The sequence below is a fragment of the Xyrauchen texanus genome, chromosome 18 (assembly GCF_025860055.1).
Source record: "Xyrauchen texanus isolate HMW12.3.18 chromosome 18, RBS_HiC_50CHRs, whole genome shotgun sequence".
Lineage (NCBI taxonomy): Eukaryota > Metazoa > Chordata > Actinopteri > Cypriniformes > Catostomidae > Xyrauchen > Xyrauchen texanus.
Window position 1 is genome coordinate 10,501,354 of NC_068293.1, and position 20,979 is coordinate 10,522,332.

Genomic DNA, 20,979 nt, shown 5'->3' on the forward strand with positions numbered 1-20,979 from the left:
TTCCATAGTACGGCTTTATGAAGTTGAAACAATGAAAATAATGCATGGATTTTTTTCTCACTATTTATTGCCTCAATTCACATTGTGAGTTCTGTTTTCGTGGAAATGCTTAAGTGTAATATCTCATGACACTTTACAGGATTGTTTGGCAGATTATTCCTTAAAACAATAGCAAGTACTGTATAAGACTACTTGCACCAAATAAACAAAACTTTTTCAAATCTGAGTGCACATAATATACATGATTTCTTATTATATATGACAAACAGTTACAGCCAGTGGCAGATTATTTTTCCTATTGAACCCCTGCCTAGATTCAGTATCCTGATGTCATATTACCCTCAGTTAGAAAGTTGTTTCAAGAATCTGAGCTGATAGTAGAGGGCTTCAACATTTCTTCTCTCTGTAAGAAAAGAAGAAAAGGATATTGTAAATGAATTTTGTTGTGTAAATGTATTAAAAACCACAACAGGGCACTGATTTATCAGAATAACTTCTAGCTACCACAGAATGACTTGATGATCAGCATGTGACCATGCATGCATGGCCTAGCTCAACAAACAACAGAGTTCCCATGCAGTGGAGGCCAATGCTTTCCAAGGTTAGGACACAAATGCATTTACTGAAAGGTTAATGAATAATAAGCAAAGATGCTTTTTTTTCAATTGTGCCTGTGACCTCCCATAGACTCCCATTGAAGCCTGGTGTCCAGATGGGACCCAAAATGGAGCCTCTTGTCCAATCAGCATTGATATTTTGTGCCATTATGTCAATGGTGTAAAAGATCAGTACAGGTAAAAGTTGATCTAATCCCACCACTATTACATCTCCCTACCTATGTAGCAACCTTTTTCTAGTTACCATTTTCTAACACAGATTCCTGCACTCATATAGAAGTTAAGAGATACACATGATCACTGTCCTGACCTCCATCTGTAGATGTATCCAAGTGAGGGACTGTGTGATGCGTGTGTAAACCCCAGGTTTGTTTTTTTCTGCACAGCCTTGGCCCCAGCTTGTGGCCCCCACCAATTTCCAGTTGGAGGAATCCTCACAAGCAAGTGGTCCACCACTATCACCCTATCACCAACACGGACAAGCAGTTTACAAAACCATCATTCTGGAAAGACAACCATAATGTTTAAAGTGTTTTTCTGTGCTGGTTCTTCAGATATATTGTAGAGCTGTGACATTCAGTTTCTGCTTTACGTACATGCACAGTAATATTCTGAAATGTATCACAATTTTGTCATATTCGGTATATATATGCGTCATGTTAGTGTGGTAAAAGTTTGCCATAACCCGTTAAACTAATATTCAGATTTCTACAAAATCCAAATAAAACAACTGGATTAATCTGAATTGTGGGTCCCATAAACACCTTATTCTGAATATCTAAAGCAATGGAATATTTATATCTGTGCATATCCAAATAAAAGTAATTATGGGTGATATGAGACACTTAATTGTCACGTTTCATAAATGATTAACTGTTTATTCAGAATCGTGTGATTACTTATACAGTATACAAAATATTCCCATAATAATGGAATAAAGACTCAACCAATATATAGACTGTAATGGAATTTTAATGTGCATGTAAAGGTTGTAATTTACTGTTTGTGCTTTCTGAAAATGTATTACTTTTACAGTATCTGGACTGAAGTTTACACAAACCCATGGTGAGATGATATACCTGGCAGGAGTCTGTACCACCCTCCAAGTAACCTGCACAGATCATCCCTGGGGAAATATAGCCTTGATAAACATCCGGCTGACTGCAGGCCTTATTGGAGATCAACGGTACTCTTGCTGAATGCAGAAACACACTCGCTTCACCTACACCACAGAACACAAGGAGAGATTTTGTCTCACCTCTTTCGGTTTCAGTTTATGAACTCAGTGGAATCTTTGAGTTGGTTGTAGTTTCATGGTTTTGCATTTTTTGCATGATTTTAATCTGAAGTAGAAACCAAAGACATCTCAATTCACATCTCTCAGCAAGAAACTGCAAATATACAGTATTGTACTCTGTAGTTGCTTTAGATGAAAAGGGCCTACTAAACATCACAGAAATCAGGTTAAGTGTATGATTTCTGTACCATTAGCAGTACCAAATGGAACTGAAATCTGTTTGTTTGCCCCATGGTGTCAGGGTTTTGCTACCTGTGGTGAGTAGTTACCCCCTGCTGGTAGATATCATAATTATATTATGAAAGCAAAATAAAATAAAAAATATCTGTCTTTGGCACAACAAAAATATTTTCATTACTGATTTTGATTCCGCCCATGAGCCAAAGCCAAGAAACTGCCACTGAGACAAATGGACAGCTTTCTCCAGGTATTAGAAATGGTTTGAACAGTCTGACAGGGCCACATATATCAACACCTGCATGAATTTGGAGAAAGGACTACCTTTAAGGCTAAAAACATACATGAAAATAGACATTCTTTTATATGATCAAATAATATATTTCAAGTGTCATTTGGTGCTGCTTGTTGCACAGAAATTACACACTTCACTTTTTAAAGAATGTGCCAGGTTAAAAAAGAGCTATGCTCAATTAACAGGATTTGTAGCATAATGTTGATTTTCGCACAAAATGATTTGACTCGTAAAAAAGCAAAAATCATGGTTACATGAGGCACTGACAATGGAATCAAATTGGGCCAGTCCATAAATGCTAAAATACTAATTGTTTTAAATCATAGGCAAAAGATGTAAACATTATACATGTTAAATTTCTCTGTAATCCCAGTATTGGATATAACTTTAAACAGATAATTTTTTTTAAGCAATTCTAACACTCTAAAATCACGTTAACATGTATTATGTTTATGTCTTGTGAGTATACTGTTTATGGACTGGCCCCATTCTTACATCCATTGTAAGTGTCTTTTAGATATATATATATTCCCCATCCTCAGAAGAGTCTCCAGACTCACCCCCATCCTCCGTGGCCCCCCATCCTGAAATCCAGCACATTTTTCCATCCTCAAACTGCTCCCCAAAGTTTGGCAGACAAATAGGCTGAACAAAATCTGAGCAAAAAAATGAGACACCAATCTATCATTCTAAATACAAAATAAAAGCAAATGTTAATAACTGCAGCAAGGGCACAGAGAGGTGAAAAAGATGAGATAATGTGTCCATTTGCATGACCTTTAGCCATTAAACTAGCTTAAAGAAAAAGCAAGAACCCATGTGTTTCTTTTGCAGAAGGTACCATTGAAACCATTGAGAGGCTGCACCAGTTTAAGCAATGCAATATCATAGTCCAAGCCTTTGGGTCTGTAGCGACTGTGATAAATAATCTTCTCCACCGCCAGAGACTTTACTCCATTCACTGGCTGTTCTATCAATCCCACATGTACTGACCAGAGCGTAGGATATGCAAACCTGAAAAGACAGACCACGGTTATTCCCATTTGGCTATGTGAATGTTGATTTGAATGCCCTGCTGACAAAAAAACAGCATCGGTCCACCAGTTGGACCAGCACCAAACCAGCATGGCTGGTCTTTTCAGCAGGGCCGATATTACAAACTCACCCGTACACACAATGTGCAGCTGTCAGTATCCAGTGAGATGATATAATGGAGCCACCGCACAGATGCTCACTCTGAAAATGTAGGCTCACCTGCCAGGGGAACTGGCCCTCAGCCGAAAGGTTACCACCGACTATACGAGCACTGAACCGAGGTCTGGAACCACAAGCTATGCATATACACAAAATAATGAGAAAGAACAGAAATTGGAGAAGAATAAAAAAAGGTTTGCTGTTAAAATACTTTTGGAAAAAGTATGTATCTGTGTGTAATGTGTTTTCTGTCCACTGAATGGCATTGTGGGATGTAATTATGCATAAATGGAGCACCTGGTAAGGTATGTCAGGTGTCTGGATAATCAGAAAAGCACACAGTTTTTGACCGTAATAAGGAGAATGTATGTGGTAAAATGTGCAAGGAAAACATGTTGGAATATGGAAATCATGAAAATGAATTGTAATTGTGTGAGATTAATTCTGTTTGGATATAATAAACACATAATTTTAAATCTACAAAGGACTTGGACTGTCTGAACACAAGTGAATTACTTGCTCATAAGCCTGTTTTCAATTTCCTGTCTCCAGTGTTTTCAATTGCATCGGCAAGAGTTTTAAACATGTTTTTTTTTTTTAAATGACGTAAAAAAAATTGGCCAATAAAACAAATTGGCTCCATAGTGTCAAAACTTGTTGCAATGACAGTCTTTTGACAGTGGATGGTATGAAGCAATGGCCCTAGGTTAGTTACGTTGATATCATTAACTACTTCAAGTTTTTAATGACAGCCAACAATTGCACAAGTTGAGCCTGAACTCATTTTTACTCCAGCTAACACTTAAAATGGTCTGGATTGCTTGTTTTGGTTTCTACATTACTTCTTATGGAGACCAGATAAAAGTCCAGATGCAACGAGAATCATCAATGCACCACCAGTGGTTGGTCAGGAAAAATGACTGAAGATCTGGCATGAAAATTAAAAATGAAAATGAAAAAAACGTACTCGCTTGGTGTTAGCTAATAGGTCCTATGACATGTAATCGAGTAACCAATTAACTCTGCTAAATGGGGATTGTATGTATGTCTAATTGTGCACCAGCAGCATGCCCTGGATGTTCAGCATGTCTTATGGTTGTCTAATTGTGCAGCAGCATGTCCACATGGTTAACTCATTTTGTCTATGTAGCAGTAGCAAGTCTCCATACTGAATTATTCCTTTAAATTGAACAGGATTAATTTTCACATAAACTTTAGGATTGTAATCAATCTGGAATATTGATAGTTACAGTTTTTCACTTTACACCCCAAAACATTTTTTTTTATATATACGGATTTAAATTTCTTAACAAAATTCCAACAAATTTGAATTTGAGCCATCTATAAAAGTGTCATGATATGTGGAATCTAATTTTCCTTGATATTTTAACATATATGAGGTCATTGTACTATAAAAACATACTGTAAGTTTCAGAACTAAAAACATCCTCCTTATTACAAAAAGAGCATTTATTTAACCAGGCAGTTGAAATGGCTCATTTGGAATTTGTGTAACTTGTGACGTCACAAGGTCCAAATATATCCGCATATGACTGCAAGGCATCAATGCCTATTTTTGGTCAATGCACCCTTGGCCCCACCCACTGGAGCTCAGTCACACTCTCACAAGTGAAGAGGAGAGAGAGATGGGCACACAGGACACTTTCATGAGCCTATCTGGATTTAAATGGATCTACAATAAATGAATGGCTTTGAACGTTATCATGCATTTTGTGTCACTTTTAAAAGATGCTTTGTCAAGTACTAACTCTAAAAAGGAGACCTCCATTATGATTCATTGAGTTTCTTGCTGTTTTGAAGGACCTGGACCCTTTTTGCACCCATCTGTGCTACATTTAATAGTTGGTCTTTTGTAAACACACACTAGATGGACGTCTTTAATCGTTTTAAAGCATTTCCAGCTATGTGCGTCGCATACAAGCGCAACTTTTTAAAACGTGTCTCGTGCTGGGAGAAACATGCTGTTCTGTGTGTAAACAAACACAGAAGATGTAAGATATCGCTCCTGTGAAGACCAGCAAGGTTTGTAGTTTGCGGATTCAGAACATTTCAGCATGGATTGTATGTGTTTTTGTCTGATATCAGCGCTGATTGCTTGTGAGGCATTCACAATATGATTCAAGCTTTGCAAAGGAACTGAAAGACTTGGCAGTTAAACACTACCGGACCCATGAGTAAACAGTTTAATTCACGAATTTGATAGTTGCTTTGCTTGAGTGAACATTTTGATACATTCAGGTGAAATGTGTTGGGTTTAAATGATGTGTTAACCCTGAAATGTAGTTATATGAATTATAATGTAAAGTTTGTTCATTTTCTTTCTATTGAGTTTCAAATAATGCTGTATTGAAGGGACTGCACAAAGTAAGCCAATCAGAACAGTGGGTGTTTACTTTGAAGTCTTAAAGTGCCAGATAGCCTAAAACTGAGCGTTTCAGACACAGGGCCAGAGACAGGGTGGAATATGATCATATATTATTAAATTATGAATGTTTTGGTGCAAATAAAACTTTACTGACATTATAAGTGGACCCCAGGGAAGATAATAAAATTATGTTATTAAATAAAATACATTTACATTTATGCATTTGGCAGATGCTTTTATCCAAACAACTTACAGTGCACAGGGACAATCCCCCTGGGGCAACCTGGAGTTAAATGCCTTGCTCAAGGACACAATGGTGGTGGCCGTGGGGATCGAACCGACAACCTTCTGATTAACAGTTATGTGCTTTAGCCCACTATGCCACCACCACTCAAAAAACTAAATATTTTAAGTTTGATCAATTTTGTTAAACATTACACAGTTCGATTTGAAAAATAAAATAGGCTAAAATATTTTTGGAATGTATGTCTAGAATTTGTAAATCCATGCATGAGGAATTAATTGTATTAACAAAAGCACTGGTGTTTTTGCTTACCTATACACTTCAGTGTTGTTACCTTTCCAAAACTGCACTGGGTTTTACTAGGGAAAGAGAAGGCAGCAAAATCATAAATGGCTAAGAAATGCTTGCCACTAAGGAACTCAGTCTAGTCTGTATTTGTTGTGGCATTTTACAATATGGTAATTATATTTGACTTCAAGGCTTTGTGGGATCATTTTAAAGTATTGTGCTGATATTAAAAGGGATCTAAAATGGTAAACATGACAGCTGAAAAAGAATTAATTTATAAATAGGGCATTTGGTGCTTTAAGCTGATGATTACAAAACAAAGTGAATGCAAACCCCATCTTAAGTATGCATGGGAGTGCTGGGGAACTGCCAAGGAGGGTAAGGGATTGTACAAGAGAACACTCCAAGCTTCAGTTCTGTGCAAAAGCAATTATGCGTATCATAGAACAGAGAAGGCATGATAGGGCCATTCTCAGGGACTTTGCTTTGAATGAAAATGATCCAAATGGCTTGTATACTTGATCAAGTGTCCTGGACTTTTTCAAAACCAGTAATATTAACACCAGAAGCTAAATGTGTAAGCAAAGAAAGCATCATAAGTTTGACTTCAATGCTTCAATGCATGCATTCAAAAGGGAGCTGCCATATGTCTTTGTCTTGTAGGATATCAACTCTCAGTTTTACTTTTCAGCATTGAGGGTGAGGGATAGTGAAATTCAGTCTAGTGTGGAATAGTACAGTGTATTATATTACAAGGGATGTGAGTCACTATAATGATATGGTAGAGTAATTACTAGATATTTACATCGTAAAAAGTGACTTTTACGATGATATTCTGGACCCAAGATGTGGCTCTGGTTCATCCTTCAGAGTAAGTCTTTGTGATTATCTTCACCTATTTTAATATTTGCCAGATGATTATGGTGCTATGACTTTAAAATGAGCGATTCTTGCCTTTGCGAACACTATTTAATAGTATTACATAATAAAGAATAATAGTGAGAATAATGTGTAATATCACACCTGAGACTAGACATGTTGTGTATCTTGATGGGTTGCTGGGAACTTGTGTGGTTCCAAATGATTGATACCAGGTTACTTTGAAAATCCTGCTCAACAGAGGACAGAGGAAGTGAATTCCACGCCACATATCTAATAGAGAAGGAGAACACAAATAAGCTTTAAGTAACATAATGGTAGATTCTAATACAGTGAAAAACATCCATGTCCTAAGCCCCTTATAAGATGTTAACATAGTTCTAAGCAAGTTGCCAAATGATAGACATTAATGGCCATTTATATTTAAGACATTTTAACTGAAAGAAAAAAAAAATCCAGAGTGACTTGTATAAATTTTGCAGGTCAGGTTCAGATATTAACCAACACTCTGGGCAAAAATACCACTGAAAGTGATAAAAATGCCTGAACTATTTAGAATATAGAAATGTGTGCTGAATGTGAGTAATTGAACATGTAATTAATATGAAGTGTTTTTCATGAAAAAATACTCAAATCAGCTCTGAAATTACTGAAAGAAGGACACTGATAAAAATCTATATCAAATCTATAATTCAAATCTAATGTTGCAGTAGACAGTACAGAGCTGTAGTATGAGACAAATGAAGTACAATGTATTCTAGCAAAGCCCTTTTTGTGTTATGATATTTTGTGCATTACTTAATGCTACTTTTCAAGTTGATGTTGATTTGATTTTATAGTGAACAGACATAATTGTTCAAAATCAGAATTTCAGTTACTTTAATTCAATTTAGGTATTTGACATAAACGGGTGACACGTTGAGTGTTTTTCTATGTTTAGAAATAAATCATAAATGCCCTCATAAATGTGTCTGAAAATCAACATTGCTGGTACACATCTGAGACAATGATGGTCAACAGAGGTCAAGCTTGCAAGTCGTAAATTCCTACTTCCTATACATATTCCTATAATGAGTTAATTGCATCTTGTAGGTGTGAGAAAAGTTACTGTAGATTTGATAGTTTGACAGGAAGGGTGTATAAGATATGACTTTTGAGTAGTTTTGAGTACCCGGAATAACCAAGCTGTTTGCACGCAGATAGCGAAAGCTCAGGGCCCCAGTCCTCAGCACAAACAGTGCTCCAGACTCCACCAATAAGCACCTGAAGTACAGAACTCCTACCACTCAGACGCACTATACAGACAGACAAACATAAGAGATATTTTAGTTACACTAACACTACACTAAGTTACAGAAATGAACATTTATGGCTAATAAAATTGTGCTGCCAACAGGAAATAAAAATGACAAATGAGATATCTTTAAAGGTGAACTCAGTAATTTAAATAATAATAATAATATTATTTTATATTTGTGTAGTAATTAATATACATAAATAGAATGCAGAGAAAGTTGTCACGATCCTCTCCCTCGGTCAGTCTAGCTTTTTGTGCGATAGGGTCGTGACATCATTGTGCTGATCTTTTGTTTTGTCTTCTGTCTTTGTGTGAGGGCAGGTTTCGGTTGTGGTTACCCTGCCGTGCGCTCTTCAGTCGGGTTTGTGTCTCATGTCTGGAGCAGGTGTCTGGATCCTGACCTCCCTGTCTGGTTCTGTTTCCGTTTTGGTGTTGGGATCCGGACACACATGTTCCATGTCTTGTCTGGTATTGGCGTGACACTTATGTCTCCTCTGGTCGAGAGCTGTCTTCACGTTGTGCTGAGGTTCGGTCACTGTCTGTGTCGGGTTTGTGTGTGGCTTGTGTCTCGCACAGGTGTCCTGTCTTGTTTTGTTGCCTGTTGCATGCATCGCGTGGTGTTTGCCTAGTGATGTACGCCCAGGGTTTGTCTAGTGTGAGAATACATGGCATTGCTTAGTTAGCGTGCATTCTCTTGTCTTATCTGTCAGTTGGCATAAGAGCATGTTGCCTATTGTCTTGGCGATATGCGCTTGTGCCATTGGAGTGTCTGCGTTTTTGTGAGAGCACATGGCTTTAGTTTTGTTTCTCTTTTGCCTTGTGTCTCTCTGTCTTTCGTCATACCCCACCACCTTGTTTGCTTATTATTAGTCACACATGCCCTGCTTGTTAACCTGTTTGATTTCTCTCCCTATTTTAGTCTCCTCGTGTGTGCTGTCTAGTGCCAGTTCTTCTTGTTTGATGGTCTTGTTCGAGTCAGTCCTGTACCCCGTCCAGGCGTTCTCTGTGTTTGACAGTTCCAAAGCATTAAGTGCTTTAAAAAACATTAAAATAACCTTAAAACCAATCCTGTATTTCACAGGTAACCAATGCAAATCTGCTAAAACTGGTGTAATGTAGTCTCTCCTCCTGGATCTTATAAGCACTCTGGCTGCAGCATTCTGCACCAGTTGCTATCTAGTATAAAGTGCATTTCTATGGTTGATGGGAGAATTAATAAAAGCATGAATCAATTTGATCACATCATCAAGAGAAACAAAGGATAGAATTCATGCAATATTTCTAAGATGATAAAAACAGGTCTTAGTAACATAATTTATATGAGATTTAAAACAATCACAATCTATAATGACATCAAGGTTCTTCACCTCTGTCTTTGACTGCAAAGCCAGAGAACCTAGTGCAGTTTCAGTTCTTTCCCTCATGTTTTGAGCCAACAATATGTATCTGCTGTATGTTCCTTTAAATGCAAAATGCTTGTGTTCATCCATAATAAGATGCTGGACAAACATTCAGACAATCTCTTTAATGCTTGTGTGTCATTAGGCTCTACAAAGATATAAAATTGAGTGTCATCAGCATAAAAATGGTAGTTTACCTCATGTTCATGAATTATGTAACCCAACCTGCATCATATACAATAAAAAAAAAAGTGGTACAAGAACTGACCCTTGTGGAACACCATATGTCATGTTTCGTAAAGGTACAGTCACATATATTTTAGTTATTATAGTTATTGGACACTATCATTCATGGATTGAATTAATCCTGGTTTACTGCCAGGGTGGCTCAGCGGTTAAGGCTCTGGGTTACTGACCGAAAGGTCGGGGGTTCAAGCCCCTGCACCGTCTAGATACCACTGTTGGGCCCTTGAACAAGGCCCTTGACCCTATCTGCTCCAGGGGCACTGTTTCATGGCTGATCCTGCGCTCTGACCCCAGCTTAGTTGTGATATCTGAAAACAACTGCATTTCATTGGCTCTGTACAGGCAATGACAATAAAGTTGAATCTTAATCTTAATCTCTTAATCTTACTGTGCATTGTGAATTTCTACAATGGCATTGGTAACTGAAAACTACTGTGTTTGAATGATGCCGCATCAAGGCCACTAGGTATCAGTGTAAGCCAAACTTCGACATACTTAAAAAAAAAAATACTGAGTGCACCTTTAATATATCTGTTGTTTCTCCAAGTAAGCAATGAAATTCAACATCTAACAAAAACCTCAACACAGCTTCAAAAGATATGAACACCTTTTATTATACTTTAAAGGTGCTTTTGCATTCTTCTTGAAGCTTAAGTAACTACATGAAAAAGAGCAACCAGTAGGCTATATTCTTCAAAAAAAAAAATCTAAAAATCATAGGGATTTAGAACAACACATGGGTGAGTACATTAAGAATTAGCTTTTATTTATTTTTTCAACTATTCATTTAAGCTAAATTTGCCCAAATAATTTTCTGTGGGATGTGCTCACCGCAGCTGAGCTCATCTTCTCCATGCTCACAGTCTAGATGGCCATCACATTGTACAGACATGCTGACGCACCCAGAAGAACCACATCGAAACTTCCCGGCACAACTCAAGCCAACTAGGGTGTAGAGAGATTAAGATTATTCACATTTAGGATAAAGTGAGCCAACAGATACTAATTGAGTAAAATTTCCTTTTAACACATTATGTGGGATAGGTCATAATTACATGCACTTATTTCACTACACAAATCTCATTAACACAAAGAACACAATTTAAATATTGAACTGTGAGTAAAATTCTTCCTTTCATAATTTGTATTGCACAACGTCTCGCAAATTAATGGTGGCTATAGTTTCTGCATAGTTAAATAATGGTCATTCGCCATTGTCATATAAAGAATACAGCGCATACAGTGCATTAGCAGACACCATAAAACAAGGCTTTAGTTTGTATTAGATTGAGCAACTAGAGTTACAGGCACCTTATGAAAGATTTTGGGTGTTGAGTTCTGCAATCTAATACAGTCTTGTGTCAATTATTCAGTGCAGTTGCGTTGGTTCATCTTTGCTAAGGTGTTTTAAGTATAAGATATTAACTCACCACCCAATCCAATCCCAAGCACAACGATGAGGGCGAGCAGCACACAAGCTCCGATTAGTATCTCCATCCTGCTTGCATACAGGCTGCCACGAAATGTTTTCTCCTCAACTAGATTTTCATTAGTTTGAAAAAGGATTAGATATCACGTGGCACATTTGAAATGTAACTTGAAAGAAACATTTTTATCTTATGTATAGTGTAAATAGAAGTATAACTGTGTGACTGAATCAAACCTAACCAATTAGAATGCATGTGTTGCATCATTAAAAATGGTTTTGGATGGCCCATAGAGGCCCCTTTTTGATGTTAAGAGTTTGGGCCAGTGCTACCAGCAACATTCTTGCAATCATATAAAAATAATAAGTTATGAATATAATTACATAGAGGTGCAAAAACCATATATGCAAGGAATGCAATGCACAGGGGTGCCATGTAAAAGCTTGACACATATCACAAGGTGTTTCAACATTTAATCACATGCAGGATATAAATATCAACAATTCAGTTTTAACTAGTTAAATGCTAATTCTTAATTTCAGGGATGGAATAAGGTTACGACTAGTAAAACGGCAGATTTTTTATGTAAATAATTACTTTTGCACTAGTAAACACCTTGTTTCTAAATAAATAAAAAAAATGACATCATTGTATCAAATGCTTAATTACATAGTAGTTAAAGACACCTAATATAAAGTGAGACTAGTGCAAATGTATTTATTGATATAAAAAATTATCACTTTCACTAGTAATACCATTCCTGATATCAAGAATTTCCATTAAAACTAGCGAGAAGTAAATTGTTGATTTCAATGATTCATATCCTGAACATGATTAAAAGGTCATTGGGCTTGCAATAGACTTCAGCTTTAATTTGGAATAAATCAGTGGTGAGGAGGAAACCAATTAGCAGTTTACAAGATGAGAAAGTACCTCAGACATGCAGGCCTCCTTGAAACTGTGTAAGTAATTATTTACACTGAAACTAAACATAGATAATTGTAATATAAGAATTATTAGAGAAATTAGTAAAACAGGAATTATTATGATATGTGACCATAAAGTGCATTTGTGGTACCTGTAACGAAGGGCTGGACTTTGGTAACTGGCATTGATGGGCTGGACTGAGCTGAGACATTGTTAGCGACTTCAGTTAAAGGATCTTTGGAAGCTGTGTCTTCAAAAGCTGGTTTGACAATGCTGCTGTCTGGTGCAAGACTGGCACTTGGGCTGTCCAGGGGACTGACGTTCAGAGTGGTTGGGGTATCAATAGCAGGAATATCTTCTTCTGTTACAGACACGACCTCTATTCTCTCAGGATCAATCTGCTCATTTGCTCCCTGGATGCAAGTATGAATACTCAAAACTGATCAAGCATGAATCTGTGTTGTATTCCTGCATTACAATGCATCAAAACAGAATTTACATCCAATGGGTGCTTTTATTCAAAGTGAGCTATTCATTTATCAATTTGTTTGTTTCTTGGGAATCATTCAAGACACTGGCGCCGTTAGCACCACACTCTAGTTGCGTGACAGAAAACGTTTAAATTAATTTATCATTGTTTTTAATACAAATTTTCCTTAGAGACTATTTCATTTATTCTACAACAAAATTGTACACATAGCCAAGACACACATCTTCCTAACAAATGAGGATGTAATCTAAACCAGTGGGTCTCAAATGGTGGGTCATGACCCAAAATTGGGTTGCAGCAGGTCTGTTCTTCTGACAGAGCAGGGAGAAACTATTTTAAAAGTTTTAAAATCATGCATAGGTTAACTTAGGATAGCAAACTAAATATCTTATCAACTTACAAAAGGGAGGAGAAAACACTTCCATATCTGTTGTAGTGATGTAAAAAAGGCAGTTAGTGCATTCAAACTATGGTGTTTTAGTGCAAATTCATCTGTCACTTGGTAGAAACTAGCCAAATAAGGTAGATGCTAACATCTACCTTAGATCAGACAAGTTGCCTGACATGCCTTCATCCTCCAAAACCATGAGCAAACTACACACAGTTTAAAGAAGGCCCAGACTATGTTAAATACAAGTTCACTTACAACAAGGTTACCATTGGTTTTGTGCCAACCGCAATGTGTTATGTGAGGTTAAAGGTGCACTCAGTAACTTTTTGTTTGTGTCAACTTAGACATACAGTGACACCTATTGTTGTGCGTTATTCAAAATCAGTAGTTCTGTTTAATTCCTCCTGACTGCCAGAGACTGTGCTATAGTAGTGAATGATCGCAGCACTAGCCATTTAGGTCGAAAACATATACTAATGAAGTCACGTAGTGATGGAAGACGACCTGAGGGAATATAAGCGACTGCAGCTTGGCACCCCGCCTCTTTTGCTTTCTCGCCTTCATATTAGGTCATAGAGTATTTCATTGTCAATCGTCAAGTGCAGCTTTTCTCGGAGCATCAAACTTCATCCTCCCAAGCTGTGACGATATGGTTTTGCATTTGAGTGGATTAGATAATTTTTTCTTCATCGCAACCTAGTCGGTAGCTTGTGTGTTTTTTACACAAAGTTCATATTTATACAGTACGCCGGTGTCACAGTGCCTCACGGTTCTATCCAGGGGTGTGCCATCCATGTTGTTGGGTTGTTTTTCACTGCTGCTTACCTTTTTTCTGTTTTTTTCATATCGCTGTTTGTGCACTGTCAAGTTAATGAGCTGTTGGATTGGAACTGTTGATTTTTGTGGTACCTACAATGCGAAGACTCATCCTCTCAGACTGTGACGATACTGTATTGCATTGGATTGGATTCTTTTTCCTTATTGTGGCTTGGACGGTAAGTTTATTTCTCATATTTATATACGTCGGTGACACTTTACCTCATGGTTCAATCCGGGGGTGTGTCATCCATGCTATTGGGCTAGTAAATAAATGATTTGAGTGAGTTTTGGTTATCGTAGGTCTCTTGCCCGTATTCTTTTTTTGTGTGTGTTCTTTCGCTTAAGACTGTCTGTCCTAACCATGGGTGATTTTGAGCTTGTAACTCGAAGCCAGTGCACTCCCTTTTATCTGCCCCTCCCAGTTCATCCGGAGGTAGTAATATATTTGCAAATTAAGTATTTAAGTAATTCTTGCAGTTCTATCTGAAGTGCACTATTTTTACTGTTGAAATGGCTTATAACTCTACTGCTTACCCACTGAATTGTAGGCTCTGTCCTAATGAGCTCCTTCCTGATGATGTGCATGGTCTCTGTCCATCAGGCCGGGGACTTCAACATTTGAGAGAAGCGCTTACTGACCCATGTTTGCATTGTAGTTTGCTGCCTGAGAGACAATTACATTTGGCTGGAATGGGCCACAGCCAGAAATCTAATCTTTTACAAGTGGATCTGGCTTTGTGGCAGAAAACTCATAAGCGTCATGCCTCGGCAGCTGCTGGCACTCCCCCAGCCAAGAAAAGGTCTGCTTCTAGAGGCAGCCATGGTAGGGCACCTGCTGTCAAAGAAGGTTGCTGACCTCTCTTCAGAAATGGTAGAGATGAAACATCTTCTGCAGGCCCTTCAACCAGCAGACTTAGTTTCTGCTGCTGCTACAGTTTGCGCTGAGGACGCACGTTCCCATTCATCAAATTAAGAGGCTACTGGTTCTCCTTGCCATTCTCATAGCTCCCACCTTGACTTTGTGTCTTCATGCATTTCTGACACACATTTTCAAAACTGCCTTGAAACTAAAGCTGCTGTGCTTGATCATTTACAAGGCATACCAGTGGAGTCTACAATATCTGGTGGCTCTGGCGAAGGCTCATGTAATTATTCAGGGATCATTCCACCTCCAATGGACACATTGGATGGTAACAGATGGCAGTGGCTCATCTTGGCCTTGATGAGCGCCCTGCACATCTTGTTCGGTTCATGGTTTACCAGCGTCAATATTTTCATGTTCTGATTGAAGTGCATCACAGGAAGTTCTACGGTTCAGTTTCAGGAACCAGACTTATCAGTTCAGGGTTCTGGCCATTGGCCTTTCCCTAGACCCTAGAGTGTTCATGAGGTGTAAGAAGGCTACCCTTTCACCCTTATGGTCCCAGTGGTTGCATATCCTACCATACCTGGATGACTGGTTACTACAGTATGTGCTCAGACAAGAGGCCAGGCTGTGCAGGATACCCAGCTGCTGCTGGATCATGTTGCCAGGTTGGGTCTCTCAGTGAATAGGGCAATGAGTCTCCCATGCAGTGAATCACATACATCAGCATGTCAGTCAATTCTGTCACCATGCGTGCCTCTCTGTCTCAGTCCTGGACAGTGGATATCCTGAAGCTTCTTGCTCAGTTTTGTCTGGGTGCATCTCTCCAGTATGGGATGTTACTGAGGTTGATTGGGATGCCGACGGTTGCCACTCCTGTGGTTACCCTAAGGCTGCTTTACCTGCTACGGTAACAACAACAGTTTTCAGTTGGACCCATCGCGTCATTGTCATTTACAGATTGTAGTGCCTCAATGTTGCAAACATGCCCTTCAACAGTGGACGTCACTAGCCGTTTTGACACCAGGCGTACCGCTAGGCATTTTTCCCTCATGTCAGGAGGTGATAACAACCAACGCACCACTTACTGGTTGGGGTGCAGTTTGGAATCCCAGAGACATCAGTGGTCAGTGATCAGAGGCGCAGTCTATGGCCCACATCAACCTGTTGGAGATGTGTATGGTTTTTCTGGCTTTAAAGCACTTATTTCCAATGCTGTCTGGATGTCATGTGCTTATGGGCTTGGACAACACATCAAAGGTTTTCCATCTGAAATATCAAGGGAGCACAAAGCCAGAGAGCTTACTATGGCTCATTTACAGCATTCTCATTTGGTCGCATCCACGGTTTGCATCACTGTGAGGGCTGTTTACCTGCCAGTAGTAGCCAATCAGACTGCAGATGCTCTGTCCAGGAACTGGCTACACCCAGGCGAATGGAGGCATCACACAGATGTAGTTCAGGAAATCTGGCAGGAGTTTGGAATGGCAGAAGTGGACTTATTTACTTCTGAAAAAACAACCCACTACCCGTTGTGGTTTGCCCAGATTGAAGCGTCCAGTCTGACAAGACGCATTGTCACACAACTGGCCGGAATTTCTCCTGTATGCCTTTCCCCTGATTCCTCTGTTGTGGTAGACGCTTCACAGAATTGCTAAAGGCAGAGACAGGTGGCTGTCCAGACCATGGTTTCCCCTGACTTGTTGGTAGACAAACCGAGGCAGCTTCCACCCAGGAAGGACCTGTTATCCCAACTGGTTGGCCGTATTTGTATTTGACCCTAAAATTTTATGTGGCAGCCATTTCTGCGCACCATTCCCCTGTTGACGTTTTTTCTCTGGGCTCTCACAGTCTAATTTGCAGCTTTTTGAAAGGTGCGAGACATCCCAATCCTGCTCACACTACCTGTTCCCCAGACATACCTCTGGTGTTGGAGTCTCTTTGTCTACCTCCTTTTGAGCCATTAGAAGATGCAGACCTAAAATGGAAGTCCTTGAAAGCAGCTTTCCTTCTGGCTGTTGTTTCTACAAAAAGGGTTAATGAGCATCGTGCAATGTCTGTCAGTCAGTCCTGCATGAGGTGGAAGCCAGAGGACACTGGTGACACCCTCTGGCCCAACCCCACTCTCCTTCCTATGGTGCTCCTTTAACGGTTTATTATTCAGTCCTTTGAGCTGTGTTCTTTCCAGCCACCAGTTCTTGAATCTGATGTTGAGATACATTTTTGTTCTTGTGGCCTGTGCATGCTATGATGTGTTATGTAGAAGCTACTGTGCAGTTGAGACTATCTGATCAGTTGTTTGTTTGTTATGGTGGTGTTAAAAAGGGTGCCCCTTTATCCAAACAGAGGCTGTCATGGTGGGTTGTTGAGGTAATTGCCATGGAATACAAGAAGGCTCAGCAACCCTTACCTGGGGCAGTCACTTGCCATTCTACCTGGGCTGTTTCCTCTTTGTGGGCAGTCTTCAAGGGTGTTTCCCTTACTGACATTTGTGCTGCAGCAACCTGGTCCTCTTCCTGTACATTCACAAGGTTTTACAACGTCAACATTGCCTCATCCCATGATGTGAGCTCTGCTGTGCTCCGATGATAACCCCTGTGATTTGGGTGAGTTTATTCCTTGTGACTTTGTTGATATTGGTCATCCACTACTATAGCACCATCTCTGGCGATCAGGAGTAATGAAACAGAATGCTGGTTACGGATGTAACAGTGGTTTTGTGAATTCCGGATGACCGCCAGAGTTCCCTGTCACTCTGAAGACAAATGAGAAAGATGTTCTGAGGCGGGGTGCCAGGCTGCAGCGGCTTATAAACCCTCAGCTCAGGTTATGTGACTTCTTTGGTATATGTTTTTGACCTAAATGGCTGGTGCCATATAGTACCATCTCTGGTGGTCATCTGGAATTCACAGAACCACGGTTCCATCTGTAACCAGCGTTTTCAGTTACAAATGCCATTGTAAAAGTTCGCTATTCACAATCAGCCATGATTAATTTAATCCAAGTGTGTATAGTTGCTTTTTAAAACTGTAGGTTTTTAGATCTGTGCCAATAGTTACTGATATTTTTTTTTTTATTCCTAATTTTTTTATTTGCTGTCAATAAACCTCATCGGGTGAAATGTATCTACAAAACCCTTCATCTGGTGAATAGGCTATAAAAAGTTTAATTTGGTAAACACTTACATATCCACTTTTTTCCTGAACGTGGAAGTGTTCCACAATTCAACGGTTTTCAATATCAGGTCTCCAGTATTTTCACTCGCATCAGTGTATATTCTTAGCGGATATTGTCATGTTTAAGGTATAACATTTCTAAAACCTGATAATAAAAAAAACACGTGGCTGTATAGTGCCGATACTTCAAAGAGTCGAGATGGCAAATTTTTATTGACAGTCCCTCAAATGACATTATATGAGCTAAACATGAATTGATGGTCCGAGGTTAGTTATTGTTATGTTATGACAGCCAACAACAGCACAAGTTCAGCCTGAAATTACTTTTTTCTCCAAGAAAACCTAAATGGTTGTTGTTCTTCATATGGACCTCTCATTTTAGAAGTTTTTGAATTGTGTCTGGAGACCAGAAACAGAAAACAGGCATTTAGAATCATCATGGCGCCATCAAGTGGTTGCTCAGGAAAACTGTGGATGGAGCATTGTAACGGAGGCAAATCTTCGTAATTTCAAAATAAGAGTCCCTGGCTCATTCCGGCCTAGTTCATACTGTAGTTAAACGTCCTGCGCTATGCACCAAATCTCTTTTTTTAATTAATGTTTTTTTTTTAATTATTTTTCTGGTTGAACAATGAACTGCTTTTGAGATTTTATTCTACTATTCTACTTTATTCTTAACTCTTGTATCCTCTTTCTCTGTTCCCTTCATTTCAAGGAAAGGCTACAATTTCTTTCTTTTTTTTTTTTATCATTCTTTAAACATATAAGAATTGCCATGTGGGCTCACCTGGTAATCTGCATTTGTGCTCTCTCCATGAGGTATAGATTCTCCATTTACATCAGCACCAACATCTACACCTGCTATCTCGAACTCGTCTGGATTAGCCATGTCTTAATTCATACACTCACCTTAAAGCTCTCAAACCTATGCAGCTGATTTCACATTTGTCTGGGAAAAGAGGTAGGCTGCAAAATCAGAATTTATCTCTTGTTCATAAAAATATCAAAAATATTTTTACTGGAAAAAATAAAATAAAAACTGGTTTAGAAAATGATTTAAGAATTAAGAATTAAGGGAATGATGGAGTAAGAAAGGCACATTATAAAGTATAGTGCAGTATATGATGTTGAACAGAACGTCCAACAGAACACAAGAACACAAACATTCAACAACTCTAATTTACCTTATAGAGGTATAAATTCCATGTTGTCTGATTAGCTTGAAACTTTGTCATTCCGTTGAACCGTTCCTTTTTGGACTCCTTTTCCCTCCTTCTCTCTTTGCCTTCTTAACTCTGTCACACTCAGACTGACACAAATTCTTTTTGGTATAGAGGGACACCTGAGCAGGGACTGCTGAGAAGTTGTGTCATTGTGAGAGGGGATCAGGTGACCCCAGCATCTCCCTGAACGCAAGCTCAGGTTACAGAGGCCTGTGGCCCTGATCAAATGCAGACTTGGATGGTATAGATATTGAATAGATAGACTGGTTCATTTTGATTAAAGTGTACAAATAAGTGGTTTATATAGTAAAAAAGGGTTTTAGTCTGGGTTAGTATTGAGCAATGTCTCCATGAATACACTGCATTCTGAGCAGAAAATGATGGGGCAAAAAATAATCGAAAAGAGAAATTTGTCAATACAAACTGCATGTTGGCATGAAAAAGCCTTGTCTGAACATTTAAACCAAACCATTCCTTCAAAGTTTGAAGGAATGTAAGCCTTGTTAGGAAGTTGGGAGTGAGTAGTTGATAGGCGGTTGCTAGGGTGTTCTGGCTAGTTGATAGATGGTTTCTAGTCAGAAAGACAGACTGACAGAAGGTAGATTGATTGACAGACAGACAGATAGGCATACATAATAAGTGAATACATTCATTAGAATATTAGTATAAATAATGCACATTTCATCATGTAGGAAGAGTTAACGCTGGTCTCCATCGAATAGCATTAGATGTGTTTTTGGAACTGTTGTTATAGGAGAGCTCTACAGAAGACTTGTCTGCTTGTCCACACCTATTTACCTTTCATGTCTTATTCAATTAGGAGTGAATTAAGCTCTGGACTATGTTTTTGTTTGCTCATTCCATCATTAACAATCATTCGACATGTCTGTCTGATCCTGTCAGACTGAGGTTTATTTTGCAATATGATTAGCCTTGAGATTGACATTGAAGTACATTCAAACATACAATGCAATATATGTGATATTTTCACATTGCCAAGACAAAAGAGTTTACAGACAAACTTCTGGTCTAGTTTAACATTGATATGAACAGGTCATTTACTGCTGTATTATTCACACATTTAAAAAATAAATAAATATATACATAAATATTTAAGCTACCAATATTCACAGTAATGATGCAAAACTGCTATATGTTTTGCATGTGAATATAAAATGTAAGATTCAAGTCAATTATAAATGTTAAAGTTTAAAATATATAAACACTCAAAAATATTTGTATGTTGTTTAAAGGGGTCATGACATGTTTTTTTTTTTTATTGTATTATTATGTTCCCTTAGGTGCAATTATAGTATTAATATATTTTTTTTTAAGAAAAAC

The 20,979-nt window shown here is 38.5% G+C and overlaps 1 protein-coding gene across 1 annotated transcript; it reads right to left on the bottom strand.

Moving 5' to 3' along the window:
* Positions 1 to 61: 61 nt before the first annotated feature.
* Positions 62 to 19,304, bottom strand: tmprss3a (transmembrane serine protease 3a). The gene is made up of 13 exons (XM_052149049.1): positions 19,203 to 19,304; positions 12,826 to 13,087; positions 11,751 to 11,858; positions 11,152 to 11,265; positions 8,549 to 8,672; positions 7,522 to 7,650; positions 6,523 to 6,569; positions 3,552 to 3,717; positions 3,228 to 3,400; positions 2,947 to 3,042; positions 1,697 to 1,839; positions 928 to 1,080; positions 62 to 403 (listed from the first exon to the last, which is right to left on the bottom strand). Exons 1-13 carry the CDS (start codon positions 19,302 to 19,304, stop codon positions 359 to 361), a joined length of 1,662 nt encoding a protein of 553 aa, XP_052005009.1. The 3' UTR covers positions 62 to 358.
* Positions 19,305 to 20,979: the final 1,675 nt, after the last annotated feature.